At 37.1% G+C, this 21515-nt stretch overlaps 1 protein-coding gene across 2 annotated transcripts in view; it reads left to right on the top strand.

The window, feature by feature from the left end:
* ENPEP (glutamyl aminopeptidase) overlaps positions 1-21515 on the top strand; it is an 80699-nt gene that overhangs the window by 38227 nt on the left and 20957 nt on the right. For both annotated transcript variants that reach the window (XM_068975109.1, XM_068975108.1), the window contains exons 11-13: positions 10040-10119; positions 18041-18174; positions 18302-18357. In XM_068975109.1, coding sequence (XP_068831210.1) covers positions 10040-10119; positions 18041-18174; positions 18302-18357 — 270 coding nt within the window. The remainder of the gene's footprint in view (positions 1-10039; positions 10120-18040; positions 18175-18301; positions 18358-21515) is intronic.

Genomic DNA, 21515 nt, shown 5'->3' with positions numbered 1-21515 from the left:
ATAACAAGATGCATGAAAAAAATTTAAAAAACTTTATGTTTATAGTCAAAATCTCACATGAACAAACAATAAACCCATCTCAATAACAGACATAATTGAAATAAAAAAATTTATGAAATATATTGAGATCAAAGCTCTTATACACATTAACTAAGAGCAGATTGTTTTTGAAAGGACAAACTGAAAATATAAAAGAGCTATGAAAGATTAAAATTTCAGTTTCAAAGAAATTAATAGACCAATTCAAAATAAATTTGGAGAATTCTCTAAAAGTACAGGACAAGCATATACAGAACTGGCAAGTGTGAAAGAGAAGATAAATATGAAACAAACCTAGCACCAACTAATACAAGTCTCTCAAGAAAGGAAAACAGAAAGTTAATGGGCATATTATATCAAAGAAAGAATAAAAGACAAAGGATTCTGATTAAAAAGCCCCATTGAGTACATAGTACAAAATGATAAAAACCAAAACATACTTAGCTACAGCCTCATGAAATTTCAGAGAATAAGGGTACATGAGGTACTGTGACATTAGAATTCTTCACAACAACTCTGAACACAAGAAGAACATAAAGCAGACATTTAAAATGTAGATGCAAAAAATATTTTCAACCTCTGATTCTCTACCCAGTCCCTAAACCAAAAGTAACAGCATAGTGAGGACATTTTCTGACATGCAGCCCCAGAAAATGCTTTACATGCTGCACTTAGAAAGTTACTAAGGCTACACTCCAGGTGAACTGGAGCAGGGAGAGAAAAAATATGAATATATAAAAAAAGAGGAAGACACAGGATCCAGGAAACAGTGTGTCTGGCCTAGGAGATCCATGGAAGGAAATACAGGTCAGTGCCCATCCAGTGGCTCACAGCACTGTAGGAGCAGGAAGACTGGAGCTGAGTTAGGTGAGCTGCAGGAAAAAGACAGCATAATCGGGAGGCTGGCAAAATTGAGGGGTTGCTGAAGGCCTAGCAGTTTGGTCAACTGTAAAGAAGAAAAATTAGAAAAAAAAATCAAGGCCATATGTAAAAATTGTGATCCAAAAATAAAAAAAAAGAAGAAGCAGGTAGAATGATTTTATATGAAGAAGTATTTTATATGAAGAAGTAGAATGAAGTATAAGGAAAAGGAGTCTCCTGCACTGGCAGGTGGATTCTTTACCACTGAGCTACCAGGGAAATCCAAAAAGGAGTCGATTTTACCCTTATAAAATAAGGTGTTAGGGGAAATTTTTACTTAAGTGACTCAAAGGCCATGAAATCAAACCATAGAAAAGGAAATATAACTCCAACGCAGTTCTTGGCCAACAATAGGTATACAGCATAACTCCATATATGTTATTTATTGTCTTTTAGTTTTTATAATCAACCAATGGATAACATGTTAAAATTTTGTTCTGGTGGCAGGTTAGATTGTACATATAAACAGTTTTAACACTGTAACAAGAAAAAAAAATAGTTGACAGAAGAAGGGAGGTGGAAAAGGAAGAAAAGGTACAAGAATGTTGGGATACTGATTCAGTGGTGGACTGAAGCTGGTTTTAATCCCAACTCAGAGATGTCATTCCAGTAGCCTGAAATTGGTCATGATGTGAGTTAATAGAAATCAGCAAATAACACATTCCACCTTCCACTCCACCCTGAGAACCAGTTATTGAGCATTTACTAGCACTGCACAAGAGAACCTTATTCTACAGTTAGGAGAGAGTAGCAATACTAAAATTTATAAAAACAAGAAACGGCAGTATGAGTATACTATCTAAAGGAATAACTGTAATTTATACAAAGTCTAATAAGAATAGCAATAATTTTGCTTTATTAAAATTTGACTGTTAAAGGGAGAATGAAAAAGAAAACAGTGAAAGTGAATTAAATCACCCTCTTTTGTGGGTGAGTTAATAAATACTACCTAAAAAATATAGAGGTATTTATAGTTACAGGACATCCAAAGAACTAAAACCAGAAGCATTTAAAAGGGGGTGCTTCTGAGAGAGGTGCTGGCCTGTGGGTAGAGTGGAGGAGACTTTTCAATAGCAGTTTCCCTAGTTTTTGATTGAAGATGTCTTTATTTACAATGCATAAATGAAATTCTCCTGAATATTTTAACAATTACAAACTCAATCAAATTATTTTGTATATTTCATTTACAAGAAACTTCTAAACAACACTACTTAGTGAAGTGAAAGTGAAATTCCCTCAGTTGTGTCTGACTCTGCGATCCCATGGAGTACACAGTCCATGGACTTCTCCAGGCCAGACTTCAGGAGTGGGTAGCATTTCCCTTCTCCAGGGGACCTTCCCAACCTAGGTCTCCTGCATTGCAGGCAGATTCTTTACCAACTGAGCTATCAGAGAAACCCCCAATACCACTGAACACGTTATTTAATTCCATTTACAATTTCAAATATAAACACCTAAAGACACAGATTTATAAATCTAATTTAAAATACTTTTCTATACATTTTTATGGACATAACAAACTAAAATTCATAAATATGGCATATCAAATTTCTTGGACATTTTCAACACATTAAGCTTTAAAAACAACAACAACAAAAAGAATCAAACCTTTAACTTTACAAAATAAGACTTTTCTAGCACATAAAAAGATGCTCAACATTACTAAATATCAGAGAAATGCAAGTGAAAACTATAGTGAGGTGTCACCTCACACTGGTCAGAATGACAATCAGCAAAAAACCTACAAACAATAAATGCTGGAGAGGGTATGGAGAAAAGGGAACGCTCTTACGCTATTGGTGGGAACATAAATTGGTACAAATACTATGGAGAACAGTATGAAGTTTTCTTAAATGACAAAGAGAACTACCAGATGATCCAACAATCCTACTGCTGGGCATATATCTGGAGAAAACTGTAATTTGAAAAGACACATGTACCCCAGTGTTCATCAGCACTGTTTATAATAGCCAAGACATGGAAGCAATCTACACATCCATCAACAGAAGAATGGGTGAGGAACGTGTGGCATGTGTATACAATGGAATACTACTCAGCCGTAAAAGGAACAAAATAGGGCCATTCGAAGCAACATGGACAGACCTAGAGATTCTCATACCAAGTGTGTTAAGTCAGAGAAAGACAAATATCATATGATATCACTCACATATGGAATCATATTTGGAACAGACTCATAGGTTTCAAAAATACACTTAGGGTTACTAAAGTGGAAACATGGTGGCGGAGTATAAATTAGGAGCTTGGGATTAACATACACACACTCTGTATAAAACAGATGGCCAACAGGGGCCTACTGTATAGCACTGGGAACTCTACTCAGTATTCTACAATGACCTACATGGGAAAAGAATCTGAAAAGAATGATACATGTATATGTATAATGGAATCACTATGCTATATACGTGAAACTGACATTGTAAGTCAATTATAGTCCAATAAAATTACAATAACAAAAAAATCCCCAGCAAAATCAGATTTTTCTAGACATTTAAACATGACTACTGAGTGAAGATAGTCTGAGACTTTCAGTTAAAATTACAAATCCAATATGTCATTCCCTCTAATTTGCCAGATTTCTTAAACATCTCAACTATTATAAAAGCTGACAAAATATGTGCCGCACAGCCAGTGGTTTCTAAACTTATCCCCCTGGTATGACAACAACTTTTATAAAAGAGTTAATACTATAGCCATTGCTGTGTAATTAGTTATTTTTGTAGACATTAATGGAGTGCCAACTGCTCCCAACTGAAGAGAACAAAACCACAACCGCAGGATCGCCCAGCCACTGGGGCTGGTCACAGGAACCTGGGTGTGCCGCTTTGGGGATATCATCTCAGACCACCCCCCTACCCAACTGAACCCCCTCCTAGACAGGATTCTGGCTAAATAAAAGCCATACACTAAATCCCCTGGAAACTATTCCAATTTCATCCATGCTGATTTTAATTGTCTTTTAGCTTAACACTTGCTTTGGGTGGAGACAATTTTGTACCCACCACACTCCAGGTGGCTTCTAATCGCCACTGCCTGATTTCTATTGTAGAGACCCTTCACCTTCTTCCTCTCATTTTAAATAGTCTCACTGACCTTATCTTACAGTCACATATATAAAGCATCACAAGATCACTTATTCAATAGCATTTAGGATAATATGAGGAAGGAGAATTACAGGGTGTAAAGAAAGTGTCTCAGGAAGTGTTTAATAACCGTAAGCTGGTTCTTTTATAGTTAGCTCTATGTTCCAGCAAATTATCACTAGATTGGCCCATTTTAATACTGCTAGAGCCTCTGGATATTAAAATTTTGGAAACATTTCTCTCTCGCAAAACAAGCTTGCATTTGGAACTTTCACAGTAATTATTCTCTCCTGCCATACGTGTCCACTGATACACTGAGCCTGAGGCAAGAGGTGTGGTGGAGTAGAGAAGGCTACAGAAGACTTTCTGTCTTGAGGAAGTGATTCTTAAACTGAGTAAAAATTGATGTTGAGGGTGACTGTCAGGGTTGTCAAAATAGAAAACATGTATGAAGGCTCTAACGTTGAAAAGGAGCATTTTACATATGATATGCAATACTGATCGGGCGTTTACTAAGTAGCTGCCACAATTTTAAGTGCTTTAGAGTATTTTTTTATAACAGATGGAGAAATTTAGGCAGAACATGATTAAACAGCTTATTCAAGGTTGCACAGAGTGTAAGTGATGGATCCTCAATTTGAATGCAGGCAGTCTGGCTCCAAGAACTGGGTGACAAAGAGGCCCTGGGAAAAGTTGGGGGCAGATAAAGCTGGAGAGGAAGATGGGGGCCAGGCGTGCAGACCACGTTAAAGATTCGAACAAAAGAGTGTGCAAATTCAAGGAATTTAAGGCAAGAACAGGCAGGATCACGTTTATAATTTTCAGAGTTCCCCTCTAGTGTACAATGGAGAACAGATCACGTGGGGCCAGTGTGGATTCAGGGAGACCTGGTAGGATGATACCATAGTGGGTGACCTCTGTGAGAGATGATGGAGTTGCTGGGGCCCGCACCAGGAGAGGGGCTAGGGCTGGGGGCATGTGGCGGATGTTCCAAAGATTGACTTGAGCTAAAATTTCCAGTTAAAGAATAAACAGTGTACAGGGAATCAAATCGGATGAATTTGCAAGGAACAATCTCCTTTTAGAACATTGTTTTCATCTTGTTTATATGGAGGAGCCTGGTAGGCTGCAGTCCATGGGGTCACTAAGAGTTGGACACGACTGAGTAACTTCACTTTCACTTTTCACTTTCAAGCATTGGAGAAGGAAATGGCAATCCACTCCAGTGTTCTTGCCTGGAGAATCCCGGGGACAGGGGAGCCTGGTGGGCTGCCATCTCCGGGGTTGCTCAGAGTCGGACACGACTGAAGCGACTTAGCAGCAGCAGCAGCAGCATAGGAGTCATAGCCATATTTCTAGAGCACTGAAAAAGCTTTATAGACCCACTTTATGATACATATTCCATGCAATAGGGAACAGAATCTGTTTCCTGGCTTCCAGTTCAGGACTTTGGGAATTAAGTCACATGAATAGCACCTCAGGTGTTTCCAAAAATTCAAATTGCCAAAAACTTTCTAAGGCATGGAGGATGAAGAACACGCAGAATTATTAAATAACCTACTTCCAGTAAACTGGTAGGCACTTAAACCGGAGAAGCCAGTGGTGGTCACCTTGTTGAAACCTGTTACCAGCCTCCCCCTGCCCCCACCCCCCAAAAGCCTCAGCTCTCCCACAGTAAAGGAAATTCAGAGAAACTGGATATCTTGCTGGAGTGCAGGTTCTGAAAATGAATAGTTCACGCCAAAATATAGGAGAATTTGAGTTTTTAGGCCCAATGAAGTCAGTCAGGGAGCGTCTGTATATCCTTTATTTTGGAGAGGAGAGATTATGATGGAGAAGACCTCCTTTCCTCTTCATAATATGTGAATGATTTGATACTTAGATCTGACCTGTTATCAGCTGACAGTTCAATTACATAAACATACATAATTTATGTGATCATTCTATTAACCATAAATTGTTTTTTTTTACAGTTACTGTTTATGTTCTAGCAGATCAGATTGGCTATCTTTAATACTGCTATTTAATAGTCTTTACACATGTAAAATTTTTAAAATATATTTCTTTCTTGAGAAACAAATTTCCACTGGGAAAGTTTCACAGTAGTTGTTCCCTTCTCTCACTCATATCCACTGATTTGTTAAGTCAAAGACAGCCAATGGTGTTTTTAAACCCGTGGAACTGGATTTTCTAAAACTACTCCTGCGTTATGGATCCCTCACCAAACGAAAAAGATGTTATTGCCAATGGAACTAAGCATATCAGCCAGTCTAAAATCACTTTTAAAGTTATAACAAATCTTTATTTTTTAATATAAATTCATTTATAATAATTGGAGGTAATTAATCTTTAAATTGCATTCAGGCTCATCTGTCCATGGGGATTCTCCAGGTAAGAATACTGGAGTGGGTTGCCATGCCCTTTTCCAGGGGATCCTCCCAACCCAGGGATCAAACTGAGGTCTCCCACATTGCAGGCAGATTCTTTACTGTCTGAGCCACCAGAGAAGTCCCATCAAGATTTAGAACATGGAACTATACTAACATTTATACTTTTCTTTAAATTTTTTGGTCTGAACCTTCAGATACTTAAAAAAAAGTTAGATTAATAGATGTATGATTTTTAGTGATCATTTATCATAAAATCAATCCATTTGTTCCCTTTTTTAAAAAAGTTACAAATTATATATGCATAGGAAAATAAACCTAGAAAATACAGGCTCTACTTCTAAGAACATTTCTTAAAAATCTATAGTGACTCTTGAACTAATAAGAGAGAAAAAAGTCATTATATAAAAAGTTGTCATTCCTTATTTTTCAATTTGATTTAAAAGCTAAATCATGCTGCTGCTGCTGCTATGTCACTTCAGTCGTGTCCGACTCTGTGCAACCCCATAGACGGCAGCCCACCAGGCTCCCCCATCCCTGGGATTCTCCAGGCCAGAACACTGGAGTGGGTTGCCATTTCCTTCTCCAATGCATGAAAGTGAAAAGTGAAAGGGAAGTCACTCAGTCGTGTCCGACTCTTCGCAACACCATGGACTGCAGCCCACCAGGCTCCTCGGTCCATGGGATTTTCCAGGCAAGAGTACTGGAGTGGGGTGCCATCGCCTTCTCCAAAGCTGGATCATAATGTATGCCTAATACCCCCAGAAAGGAATCTTTTTCCCCTCCAACCCTAGTATTCACTTGCTCTCTGTTCAGATATATTCCTGTCTGATAGACAACATTAAGTCATACTATAAACTAAGTAACCTCTTCCCTTTTCTCACTGCTTAAATCCAACATCAGGGAATTCTTACTGATCAGAACTTTTTTATAACCTAAATGGCTCACAAGTGTGTAAGGTATTGTTCTAACACTATGGCGTCAACCCATCTCTTAGAAATGGGTGAGTTTCACATCTCCATCAGAGAGAGTTCTCTATGGGACAGGTTTACATGTCTTTGGCAGTCTAGTCAATGTAAACAGGTGCAAGAATGCAAGTAGGTAGATTAGGGCAAAATTAGTTTCCTTATTTTAAAAATTAGATTGGCCATATTTATACTGCCAGAAACTGTTACATTGTTTTACATATTTCTGGGAAGAGACTTTTCTCTTTTTTTAACTTATTTTTTAATTGGAGGAAAATTGCTTTACGATGCTGTGTTAGTTTCTGCCATACAACAAAGTGAATCAGTTATAATTTTATATATATATACACACATATATGGGCTTCCCTGGTGGCCCAGACAGTAAAGAATCCGCCTGCAATGTGGGGTACCTCAGTTTGATCCCTGGGTTGGGTTGGGAAGATCCCCTGGAAGAGGGCATGGCAACCTACTCCAGTATTCTTACCTGGAGAATCCCCATGGACAGAGGAGCCTGGCGGGCTACCTGGGGTCGCTAAGAGTCAGACATGACTGAGCAATTAAGCACATACACACATATATATATATTCCCTGTTAGATATTTAAAAAGTGAATTATGCCTTTAAAAATATACTCTTGAAGTTTAGATAACAGATAAGAAACTCTATCATTTCATTTATGTAATTTTTATTTCTTGATATTTTGTACTCTCAAGTCTATTGTTTTACTCAGATTATATTAGATCCTGCAAGTGGTTCCAAAACTACAAAGTTATATAGCCTCAACCCTCTAACCTTTTTTGTCTTATGATGCTCTTACAGACCTCAGAGTAATATTTTTTTATATGACCTTAGTAATATGTCTTATGCTTACTCTCAGGCACAGCCTAGTCCCAAACACCATGTCTTAGAGGGGACAGTGGAAGTGTGAAATCCTAACTGTATACATAGGGTATCCAGACACTGCAGAATCAGTTGTTTCAGTTGGGTTGGCAAGGGGGAAAGCTGAGGAGAATGAAATGTTAGTCTACATAGCAACACCAAATCAGCAGAGCAGTGACAGTGAAATCTGTAGGTAGGATATGACTTTTAAAAGACGTTTCTTTGTCTGTCTGTCAAGACGTTATAAGGTATCCTTCTTAGGTTCACTAAAATCAGACTCTGATCATTCAAGTGACAGTGACTCATAAGGAAATCTAGGAAAGGCTGGTGGGGGATTCGGCAGTGGGATATCAAGCAGCAAAATACAGCAGGCAGGTGCTGTCCAAGGTAACTACCCTGTAAGGAAGTTCTAGAGACTGCTTCAGCATGGTCCTGCCAGATGGGGCAAAGAACACTCTCACGCCCAGCCACCACTGGCTAAAGACTGCACCCAAGGGTATACATGTTCAGGAACTTCTGGCTTTCCTTGATCAGGCAGCCAGAGGGCAGTCCTCTGACAGACCCGGTGTTGGCTGTCGGCAGGGAAAGCACATTGGAATCTACAACTGGAAGTACAAATATGACAAAGGGATTCAAGGGGATAAGGATGGACCACTGACAATGTCTCCTATAAGATCCCAGAAACAGTTTATGTACTGGTTCTGTGAAACTTAACAGCCGAAAATATTCAAATGCAAAAAAGTCCTTCAAAAAAGCTAGTAAAAGCTCAACCTATAAAACATTTCACTAATTATAAAAGAAAGGATTACTTCTTTCATGCAGATGACAAACACACATCTCTCTGAATTATATAAATTTTATTAGCTCTTGAAAGGGAGAAATCTCATTCCCCCATTCTCTGTTAGGGACTTGAATGATCACAGGTCATTGGTCAACTTTGAGGCGAAACCTAAACCCAAACTCAGATTTCATCGTTTCTCTAGATCTCCTGTATTTTCCTGTATTTTGTATGATAATGAGAACAACCAAAAAGACACTTATGATCTCTTTTAAGAGATTTCAAGAGTAAATATTAGGTATGCATATTGTATCAAAATACAAAGCTCATCTCCTCCCTTGGCTCCAGGAGAAAATACTAAGGAGCTAAAGAAAACACTAAAAATCCCTGAAACGTGCTTGCCTAGTGATTTTCTTTGCAGCACACTGGTGCACATGATTCTAAATAGGAGATATTTAAAGAGCATGAGACATTTTAAGGGATGATGGTGGTAGTATCATTTCAATGTAATTTCCAAAATGTTTCATTTCCTTCACAGCATTTTAAGATTGTCTTCTGAATTCTAACAATGCATTATGTTCCTTGATGGGAACTATAGCATACTAGAGTGCATATGAGTATGTAGGTGAATGCCCAGTTTTCTTGTATAATATATATATTATATTTATGCAATAATTCTATCCCAAAGTCTCAAGGCATTTTATTGAAATAATCTTCTTCACCTTAGCTAATTTTCTGAAAAAGATTTCCAAATTTTAAAGATTTATATAAATTGAAAGCAATTACATAGCCTATCTTTACCATAAAAAGAGTATAATGTATTAACTGTGTTAATTGTATACTATATACTAGATAATCGCATATGAGGACAATATGCTTATTTATTGCCTTTTATGCTTGTCTATTTTTACTTTGGAAATATTTTTATGTTTTAGTAATCAAAGTTAAATTTTTCTTTTTAAAAAACTAGTTACACATGGAATATTCCAGTTAAATGGACTGAAGATGATGAGCAAAGGATTACATTATACAATAGGTCAGAAACAGGAGGTAAATATCATCAATTGATTTATTTCTTCCTTGAATTAATGTACTACATTAAATAAGTATGTGTAAAGAAACAGCAATAAAACTGGAATTTATGATGTAAATTTCAGCTAAATCTCTTAAATAATTAACTGATAAGCCCAAATCCTTATCTATAATAATCAGAATTTTTTGCCATAAGAAATTCTTTGTAATGATTTACCATAACTGAAACAATAATAAATACCTGCATTCAAAGAGAAGGGTCATACACCCAACCACTAGAAGATCAGTATATCAGTCTTCTTCTTTGCTTTTCTCTCTTCCCTCTTTTTTCCTTCCCTCTTCCTTTCTTTTTATAAATATCAAATGTCATTGAATTTCTTAAAATGTTATGTGACAAGCCTGACTTTTAAAATACTGCCATTAAATCAGACCTAATGTTTTTCTCAAATCGGCATGACACTAGAATTTTTAATGACACTAAATTATTTTTTCTAAGCTGTAAGTTGTCGCCAGTAGCTCAAGGGACTATCAGTATCTATATTCATTCATCTACCCATCCATCCATCCACCTCCAAAGTGAACGCATTGACCCTTGCCTGTGTTAAAGTTCAGCTGTGACTGTTCCATCCACTTAAGTCAACTAGAAATATATTTCTGTATTCTATTTCCATTCATTTGTATTTTCTTTTCTTGAAAAATTTTAGAGTTACATGAAAACAAGACCTTATCACGTTTTCTACTACAGATCGCTGAAAAAATAATTTAAAAAGGCAAGTTTTAGCAACTATCCAAGAAGAATCCTGCATTCTATACTTCTGCTATTGTGCTTGTTTTGTGTTTCAAAGTCGCTTCCTTATCTAAAACAAAATGAGACTCTTTTTCATCCCATCCTATAAGGACTTGGTTTCCAAATAGCATTTGGCATGGACTTTCACCCATTGCTTCTCAAGAATAAAAGCAGATCATCTACCCTCTATTTACATATGCCTATTTGCTCCTGCAAAATATTCTAAAATAGTAATTCATTTCCTCTGGCAAGTAAATTTTTACCGTTTCCAGTAGATTAAAAAAATAGCTTTATTGAGATACAATTCACATATTAAAAAATCCCCCCATTTAAAATGTGCAATCCACTTTTTATTACATTCACAGATATGTGTAGGCATCACCACAGTCAATTTTACAGCATTTCAGTCACCTCAAAAAGAAATTCCACACCCTTTAGCTATCAACTCCTCTATTCTCCTGATCCCAGCCCTAAGCAACAACTAACCTATTTTTTTATCTTCATAGATTTGGCTATTTTGGACATTTCATATAAATGGAATGATATCTATAGCATTTTGTGAGTGGCTTCTTTCGCCTAGCTTGTTTTCAAATTCGTCTATGTCATAGCATGTATCAGTACTTCATTCCTTTCTACTGCCAAGTTATATTCATATCATATTGATATACCACCTTTTATCTGTTCATCAGTTGATGAGCATATGGATTGTTTCTGTCTTTTGGCTATTATGAATATTTCTATAAACATTTGTGTACAAGTTTCCATGTGGCTCCTATAAGGTTTTTCACCTTTGTTTCTTTTTTTATTTTTATTATAAATTATTTGTGATTTTAAAAATAATTGTAGTTCTTTGTGTATCTTGGCTGTGCTGGGTCTTCGTTGCTGCAAGGCTTTTCTCTGGCTGTGTTCAGCAGGGCTGCCCTCCGGTCGCGGTGTGTGGGCTCCTCACTGTGGCGGCTTCTCCCGTTGCAAAGCAGGGGTTCTAGGGCTCGCAGGCTTCGGTTTTGGCTCTCTAGCTCTAGAGCGCAGGCTCAACAGTTGTGGCCCACAGGCTTTGTTACTCCATGGCACGTGGGATTTTCCCCAGATCAGGGATCCAACCTGTGTCTCTTGCACTGGCAGGCGGATGCTTTTCCACTAAGCCACCAGGGAAGCCCTATTTTGTGATTCTTAGCTTTTACTGTAAACTCTACTAGCTTTGCTATTGTCAAGGTAAGACCTTTTACTGTTGCCTTTACAACAAAAACTTTCTCTTGCTCATTTATACTGACTTTAATTGATGTAGTCAGCAGTCTCTCCTAAATTCTTCTAGAATACCCAGATCAGTATTTTATATAGGATCATTTTGTTTGCATACCAAGATCTTTTCTGAGCTTTTTCTTACTTAAGCCAAAGGAAAATGGGGACAGAAAAAAATACAGTAAAAAAAAAAATGTTCGATAGCACCAATAAACATAATGAGGCTAGGATTCCCTTGGGAAATTTTCAGTGGATTTGGCTGAAATATTACTACATATTTTCCCCACTGGTCACCACTGGTTAACTGAAGATAGGAGGAACATCTGGGAATCTTCTTGATGTGATGTTTACAAATTTAAAGCATGGATAATTTATTTTCACTAATACAGTCTATCCAGAATTTTCATAAACTGAGGTTTTCATAAACGTAAAATTTCCAGGTAACTAAAGTTTATTCTAGTGGTCCAGAAAATAGATTTCAGGAGTTAATAATAAACATTTTTCTTATGTGTATTATGTCCTTATTAGACACAGTTTTAATAATGAACTTAGTCCTTAATTAAAATATTAATTAATTCTTTCAAACAAGTATTTACTGAGCACTAACTAATGGGCCAGACACAGGGGTAGATACAGAGATAATGCTGAGCGAAAAATCCCCACAATTCTTACTTTGTAGCACTTACTGTCTAGGGAGGGTATGGGTGAGTCAGCAGGCAAATATAACACCATGTCGTAAGGGCCTGGCTCACAGGAGAAATACAAGTGGAGATCTGGAAGCTGAGAAAAGTTAGTAAAGAAAGGGACATCTGTCTGAGGGTTAGGGGGACTTACCGGTAGAGTTTATATAATAGGACTGACTGCGTATAGACTCAAACAGTGCTATGGACAGAAAATGTTAGTATGAAAGGGAGAGAGCAAAGGGCTCGCAGAGCAACCTTGATCCCTCTGTCATTCGATTTGAGACATTTCTTTTGCTGTAACTACCGACTTTTATCTGTCCCTCCCCTCCCTGTAGAATATTCCTTGAGAATGAAGCTTATTTTTTGTTGCTGTGTGGTTGTTCCATATCTCCAGCAGATACCTAGTAATTGTTAACTGAAGGAATGAATGAAGTGGCTCTAATGTCCACAGAGCTTTGATGACAAACCTATCTTTATCTGCAACTTCAGAATCATGACTGGTCATTTAGCCAGAAGCAAATTAGACATCTCTTCCTACTTCAAAGTGCCTGCTCCATTTTTAGGCTATGCAATAAGTTCCTGTTTCCTGTTTAGGGACATCTTCAACTCCCAGCTCAGAGCGCAGATGACAACACGTCCTGAGGGTACTGAATGGGCAACCAGCTCAGGTTACCAGCCCCACCTCCTTCTTCTTGGTTTCTTTGGTGATTCATCAGCTAGAAATTTCCCAGGCAATAGTGGGGCTTCCCCTAAGGTCTTTTATTCACATTTGTGTTGTGCACAATATTTTAAAGATGAAAACAATTAAACATGTACTTTTTAACAAAAAAAGAGGATGTCCATCTCAGGGCCTTCTCTGGCAATTCTAACCTACCCTGAATAATCTCTCCTCTTATTGTTGAGAGCATATTTTATGCTATCAGTTTCATCAATCCTTAGATTTTAAGCAACATCATTATTAAGGTTCATATTCTCTGTCTTTTCTTTTTATGTAAATTATAAGCCCTTTGAAGGTACACACTGCCTAGCATACTCCCTGTCTCCTGTTCACCCTATTCCCTCAAGGCACTGTGTACATCTTAAGATGTACTAAGAATTCAGCAAGTCCTTTCTTAATTAAGACTTGTTTGCCTGAAGACTGCTGTCCTTCTAGAGGTTGCCTATGTATAGTGAATGCCTCTATCTTTAGCATCAGCTACTATACTGTCTATTGTCAACGCATCTACATTTAGTAGTAAACCACCTTTTTGTTTTTAATCTGCTGCTTTCCAACATTTAGCAGACTTATAGATTGGCATACGATATCAGACAACCAGTCTTGCTAAAACAGATTTAAAAATAGGGATTCATGAGCATATAGGGTCTAAAAGACAGTTTTAGGGCATAGGATGTAGAATAGACTTTGTGATGACTGTTTTCGCAACTCTTTCAGTTATGTATTATGGATGATTTAGATAACCAAATTCTATCATATAAATATTCCTAAAATGTTATGGTTGTTATATTTAAATATTTCATACCAAAATAATGATGGACATATATTTTTCTAATTTAATGAGAGAGAGAGAGAGAGAGAAAGAAAACAAAAAGAAAAGAAATCCATAATCATTCATTATGGATTCAGTTTTGCAGATTGAGAAGCTCAGTTTGTTTAATTCAGCACTGGTCAACAAAGTCTTGAAAGACTTATTCACATGAACCACACAGATAAGAATGCTAATTTGTTAATTTACACAAACAAAAACATACTGGCTAACGTCAACTAGAATATTCACTTCAGCTAATTAGGCATCTCTTCCAGGAAGAAAGTTTACTTAACTAGGGTAAGGGGAGAGCTAAGTTACATCAATTGCTTTAAAGATGCCAATCAAGCTGTGACAGCTTTGTATATTGCATTAACCAGGGAAGCCTAATTATTGCATATATTGGCTATCAGGAGTAGTTTAATGCAACAAAAATTTCTTATTCATGCAGCAGTCCAATGGAGATGTTCCTGACCTGCCATCTCTCCTAGGTAGCTCATACGCAGATAATGACTTAGAATTCCTGTCTTTTTCCTTCTTATGGCTCCACTTCCTCTCTCTCTACAAACTAATATTAGACTTCCGTACTGGATCTCTTGCATCTGATCAGAGGACAACTATTATTTCTGCCCACACTTTATGCCCCAGTGTCAATCATATGTTGCCACCTAACTGCAAGGGAGGCTAATAAATATAGTCTAGCTGTGTACCTAGAAGAAAAGGGAACAGTGTGGTAAACAACCAATAGATTTCTCCACATACACAGTTTTCTGTAAGAGCAGATCTGTCAAACAGGTCAAAAGGAAAAAAAATTTTAGAAACAGTTCCTACCCAGAAAGAATCCATTTACCATTCTTATCCATAAAACTAGAAAGAAGTGGTACAAAACAATTTATAAATTCTGTGATTACTATGTGGCCATTAAATCTACATCTTCATATACATAAAATGAAATTGCAAAGTGTTTACAATATAATTTCAAGTGAAAAGGATTAATAATCAAAAACAATAAATTTCTCTATATGTATTGTGTCTTCACATGTGCATATATTTGGAAGATAAAAACACATATACACACAAGAGAAAAACGTAATGTCAACTGGTGGTGGCTAATTTTTGTATTCTTCATTATATTCTTTTTTTATTTTCCAAATACATATTTGAAACCATAAAGAACACATCCTACTGTTATAATCAGAAAAATCTTATTAGTAACTGGAGAAACAGAGTGAATCATGCGCCCTTTATTCTGTGTGCTGCCTGGAACAGCCATCAGTATTTTATCCTACTTACTTCATTATGCAACGAAACAACCCAACAGTATTTTGTTGTTGACAGCTGCTCCAGAAGTAGCATGAACTTGGAAAGTCCAGTAACTACTGACTTCCTGGACCTCAGCTTCCTCATCCATAAAGTGAGAAAAATCACAGTAACTCTAGACAGGCTTAACTAGGTATATATAAAGCACACTAAAATACTGCTGTATTTAGATGGATTGCCAGGAACTTCTCAATGTTATTTATATTTGCCTTGCTATTTATAGAACTGGCGGCATATCCCCTTTCATAATAATGGGGATAGCTACCATCTGTTGGACACATAACTATGTAGCCGACACTTTACCTATGTTATCTTATTTAATCTTCACAATAGCCCTGTGAGGGATTTTTATCCATTTCCCTCATGGTGAACTGAGACACAGAGAGGTCAAGTGATTTGGCCAAGATCACACAGCTAGTAAGTCAGAGAGAGCAATGATTGTATCCTAGACCTGTCAGACTCGAAAGTTCATGTTCTTTCTCCTGTAACATATGGCTCTGTGCTTAGCAAGAGGCTCTCCTCCTGATGCAAACATTCAAAGTGTATGGCTGCCAAAAGATTAGCTTCCTTTCAACAACCTGTCCATGGGAGAATGACAAAGAAAGATAAATACTACATGAGTGAGGTAAAGGTTTACAATTTGTCAAGAACCTACTATGAATGTTCCTAAAGAAACGTATTGTCTTGCTGAAGTGTTTACTCATGTATTATGAAAAACTACTGTGTCGCTGGATATCTTCCAAACCTTGTGAGCACTTCCAAAATGTAAATCACCTTTCCTCCCAAACTGACTCATCTTCCTCTCTTCCTTCTGTAATGGCAACACCATTATTCATCCAGTCATGCACGCCATTTTCCCCTCTAACTGTCCACATCAAGTCAGAAAAGATAAGTGTTGATTTTACTGGTGATGTGTCTCTTGAACACATCATCTATTTTCATCATCTCCACATTAAGGTAAACAATCATTTTCTCTTGCCCTAGATTAACACAGTAGACTCTAGAATCTCCTTCCAATATCTCCTTCCCATCCTACCATCAAAATTATCTTTCTAGAAACAGACCTGAGTGTATTATTTACCTGCCTAAAAATCTTCTCTTTTTTTACCATCTCTCAGAAGATGGACTTAATACAGCGTGTGGCTCTTCACACTGAAGCCCCACTTTTACTTCCAGCCGCATATCCTATTTTCCAATATCACATCCCATGTTATTATTACATTAAACTATCTGAAGTTATTTAAATATACTAAGTATTCCCACATCATTATTTAAATTGCATATTGTCCAGACAGACAAGAGTATAGGAGTTAAAAAGTATATGAGTAATGCTAAACCAACACTGGTCATATCAGAGCATAAATACTATTTGGAGCTCAGTTCCGTTCAATTGCTCAGTGTCCAGCTCTTTGAGACGCCATGGACTGCAGTATGCCAGGCTTCCCTGTTCTTCACCAACTCCTGGAGCTTGCTCAAACTCATGTCCACTGAGTTAGTGACACCCTCCAACCATGTTATCCTCTGTTGATCCCTTTTCCTCCTGCCTTATTTTGAGTAGTTTTTACTTAAAACGTAAGTCTTTGTTCCTTCAATGTTGAGCTTCCACAATCTATATCCTAGAGCCTTATGTAAATTCTAAATACTACTTTAGAAATCAAGTTAATTTGGTAAATCCACTGATGAAAAAACATTGATATAATCAGTTGAAATATGAAAGTAGAAGGCTTTACAGAAATAAATAAAATTGGGAGAATGAGTATGCAATGGACTACAAGATCAAAAAGGCTGTATTTGGATTTTAGTCCTATTGCAAGCCTTCTTGACATTTGAAAATTGTTACTGACTCTCAAATCATTATCCTGCTTAGCAATCACCATATCCATCAATTAGGATATTGATTTTAAATAAACATAGTATTCTTTTAAATGTTTACATTTTTGTATCCTTCCTAGGCTATCCCAGTGAATATTGTTTGTGTAATTAATCCATCATGATTAAGAATATATGGATTACCCCCAAAGGGCATGGACTTCTCTGTCTTTAAGTATTGTTTTTTTTTTTTAAATGTTTTTATTGAGGGATTGACAAGCATAGAATTATTTCACCCATATGACAAGCTTCTGAAAGTAAGAAATAATAATAAGTCACAAATTACAGGGCACTTAATATAGGTAAGTGCCCTGTAATTATTTCTTTTTCATCTCACACACTACAATGACATGTTAAAATTAGGCAATAAGAATAATAAGAATTAGACTTTGGGGCTTTGGATCCAAATCAAACTTGACTCCTCAAACTAACATTTCTTTTTGCCCTCTGGGTCTAATTTCTATGTGTTTACAGTATGTGCAAACATGTTTCTCATTAGTGTTTATTTACTACCACAGGAATCACTTTGGAATCTACTCTTAGTGGAAATGCTTTTCTCAAAATAAACCCTGATCATATTGGCTTTTATCGTGTAAATTATGAAGTGTCAACTTGGGAATGGATAGCTACCAATCTTTCCATCAACCACACGGTAAAAGTAGAAATTGTTGTGAATTGTTTTACTTTTGTTCTAAGAACAGCATCTTAATGATATTAATTTTTCAATATATTTTGCTTTAAGATTCATGTTTCCTACCTTTCTTTCTTTCTCTTCCCAGGACTTTTCTTCTGCTGATCGTGCAAGTTTTATTGATGATGCTTTTGCCTTGGCACGGTAGGTTTCGGAATGAGATTCAATTATTTAAAATACTACGGATCTTGTCATAAATTTCTTTTAAAATGAATTACAACACAGTTTAAGTATTAATTTATAGTTTAAAGTATCCAGAACCACTATTTACAACATTATTATTTTACATAGCTTTCTTCTTTAAAACTAATATGAGCCTTATAGCCAAAATACTGATATCAGCCCTTAACAGACACAAAAACCTCACCTATCCTATTGACTTTAAGTGAAGTTTGACTAATCTGAGTTCTTGAGCTAATTAGGAGTGACACTTACAAATGCTCAAAAGTGCACCATTATAATTTGATTTAATAAAAAGACAAACAATGTGTTTCATGAATTCATCTCTATGAGCCCAAACCCATTGTAAGATTTTTTTTTCCCCTTAGTTCTTTTTTAAAAATTTTATTTATTTATTTTGCTCTTTATTTTTTATTTTTTTTTACTTTACAATACTGTATTGGTTTTGCCATACATTGACATGAATCCGCCACAGGTATACATGAGTTCCCAATCCTGAACCCCCCTCCCACCACCCTCCCCATATCATCTCTCTGGGTCATCCCAGTGCACCAGCCCCAAGCATCCTGTATCCTGTATCGAACCTAGACTGGCGATTCATTTCTTATATGCTAGTATGCATGTTTCAATGCCATTCTCCCAAATCATCCCACCCTCTCCCTCTCCCACAGAGTCCAAAAGTCTGTTCAGATTTTATGGCTAGAGTTTTCAAATATTATTCAGGTCATTGGGGTAAGAAGAATGAGACATGGTGCTCTAGGATTGATAGAATTAAAGTGTCATTTCAGAAATTTGAATTTTTTCTCATGGCCTAAAGGTAGTTTAACTTAGAAAAACACAACCCACACCTTGAAAAAAGAAAATAATCAACATAGATTGGGGTAATGTAAGAGTAGTAACCATAGCACCTTTGAGATTCTTTTTTCAGCTAGGCTAACACTAGTAATTTGACCAGCATTTTTTGAATTTCTGGCACTTCTGTAGGAGCTAGGGACACACCCAATTTGTTTTGCTGACTTTGTAGTAGCCTCATTTTAGACACAAGCAATGTACTGACAATGAGATGCTAGTTCCCCTGGAGAAGGCAATGGCACCCCACTCCAGTACTCTTGCCTGGAAAATCCCATGGACGGAGGAGCCTGGTGGGCTGCAGTCCATGGGGTCACTAAGAGTCAGGAACGACTGAGCAACTTCACTTTCACTTTTCACTTTCCTGCATTGGAGAAGGAAATGGCAACCCACTCCAGTGTTCTTGCCTGGAGAATCCCAGGGATGGGGGAGCTTGGTGGGCTGCCGTCTGTGGGGTCGCACAGAGTCAGACACGACTGAAGCGACTTAGCAGCAGCAGCAGCAGTTCCCCTTGTCTGAGTTGGGTGTCCCTTTTATAGGCCCCTATGTTTCCAGTGATATCAACTGTCATTGCTTATTAATTATCCATCTCACCCACCAAATTATAAGTTTCATGAAGGTAGGCACCTGGATCATGTTCCTCTTCATTTTATCCCCAGCTCCTAACTGTGCCTGGCCCCTAGTAGATGTTCATTAAATAGGAACTGAATATATGGCTGGAAGGATAGTGTAACAGCGCTAAAGGCATGGGAGAACTATTTTACATGAAATCCCTAGATACTGCAAGTTAGAAACCCTTTGTGATATGTTTAAGGGAGGAATTTATAGGGAATTAAAAACAAGCTCTCAAACCATGTTAAAATCCTGGCTCTGTATAACCTTGAGAGAGTTTCTTAACTTGTCTCTGCTTCAGTTAGTTTCCTTATTAGTAAAATGGATATGAACTTACAACACTCTTGTGTGGAATGAGTGAGAGAATGTACACAAAGGACCCCAACCATTGTCCAGTCTTTAGGAAGTGCTCAATAGATCGTAGTGCTTGACCAAAAAAGGCACCCACCATTGATTAGCAGCAGCAAAGAAGCATTTGGTAGCTCAGTGGTGAAGAATCCACCTGTCAATGCAGGAGACATGGGTTTGATCACTGGGTCAGGAAGATCCCCTGGAGAAGGAAATGACAGCCCACTCCAGTTTTCTTGCCTCAGAAATCTCATGGACAGAGGAGCTTGGCAGACTACATTCCCTGGGATTACACAGAGTTGGACATGATTGAGCAACTAAACAAAAGAAGCATTTAGAAAAGCTCTTCTAAATTTGTAATCTAGACTCTATTATAGGTAATAGAACTTGATTCTCTTTGGTGAACCTCCAAGTTTAATCTCCTGGCTATGTAACAGATTATTTTTATTATGTTATGGTATATCAATCCCTCATTTATAAATATATATTGAGCACCTGCTCTGTTCCTGGCACTATGTAGATTGGGAAAATTAAGTGGTAATATGGTGAAAAAAAAATGATCCACCTTTTAGGGAATTCCCTGGCAGTGCAGTGGTTATAACCCTGCACTTTCACTGCTGAGGGCATGGGTTCAATCCCTGGTCCAGGAATTAAGAAATTGAAAGCTGCATGGTGTGGCCAAAAAGAAAAAAGAAAAAAAAAAAGCCTTTTTTAAATATAATAGGACTATTAGATTTTTTTTTCAGGAAAACTCTCCTGTGAATGTATTATGATCTTTTCCAAAGCTTAGAATCTCGTCTGTAAAGATTATAAAGATATTATAATATCTTTACAGTTTAAGATTCATCATAACACAGTTCTTTTGCTTTAAGAAGTGAAAGCCTCTTGAACAGCTTTCTCTGAGGAATGGGATACAAAGTGGATAACTCACACAATTGAAAAATCTTCCTGCATTTGTTCAGCTGCTTGACCATAGCCCCATCAAATTTTGAAGAGCTTCAGAAAGGAAGAAAGTGAAACAAATTTGAAAGTCAAAAAGCATGTAGAATCACACAGCAACCAATCCAGAAAATACCTGAGCTGTCATCTGAAACATTGCCTGAGCTATTGAGTTATCACCCAATTTCTGTCTGCAACACATGAGGAAAAATGGACTCAGAAACAGACCCCCACCTGTATTCGTTAGAGTCTGTCCCAAATCACTCAAACTTCAGAGAAAAATAGAAATGCGTAGATAGGTAAGTGCATGAGGGAGGATTAGAATTTACACAGTTCTACTCTGATATTCAAAAAGAAATGAACTATTATGTTTC

The sequence above is a fragment of the Capricornis sumatraensis genome, chromosome 7, assembly GCF_032405125.1.
Source record: "Capricornis sumatraensis isolate serow.1 chromosome 7, serow.2, whole genome shotgun sequence".
NCBI classification, from domain to species: domain Eukaryota; kingdom Metazoa; phylum Chordata; class Mammalia; order Artiodactyla; family Bovidae; genus Capricornis; species Capricornis sumatraensis.
Note: the sequence above shows the minus strand (reverse complement) of the source record. Positions and strands in the feature narration are given on the sequence as shown.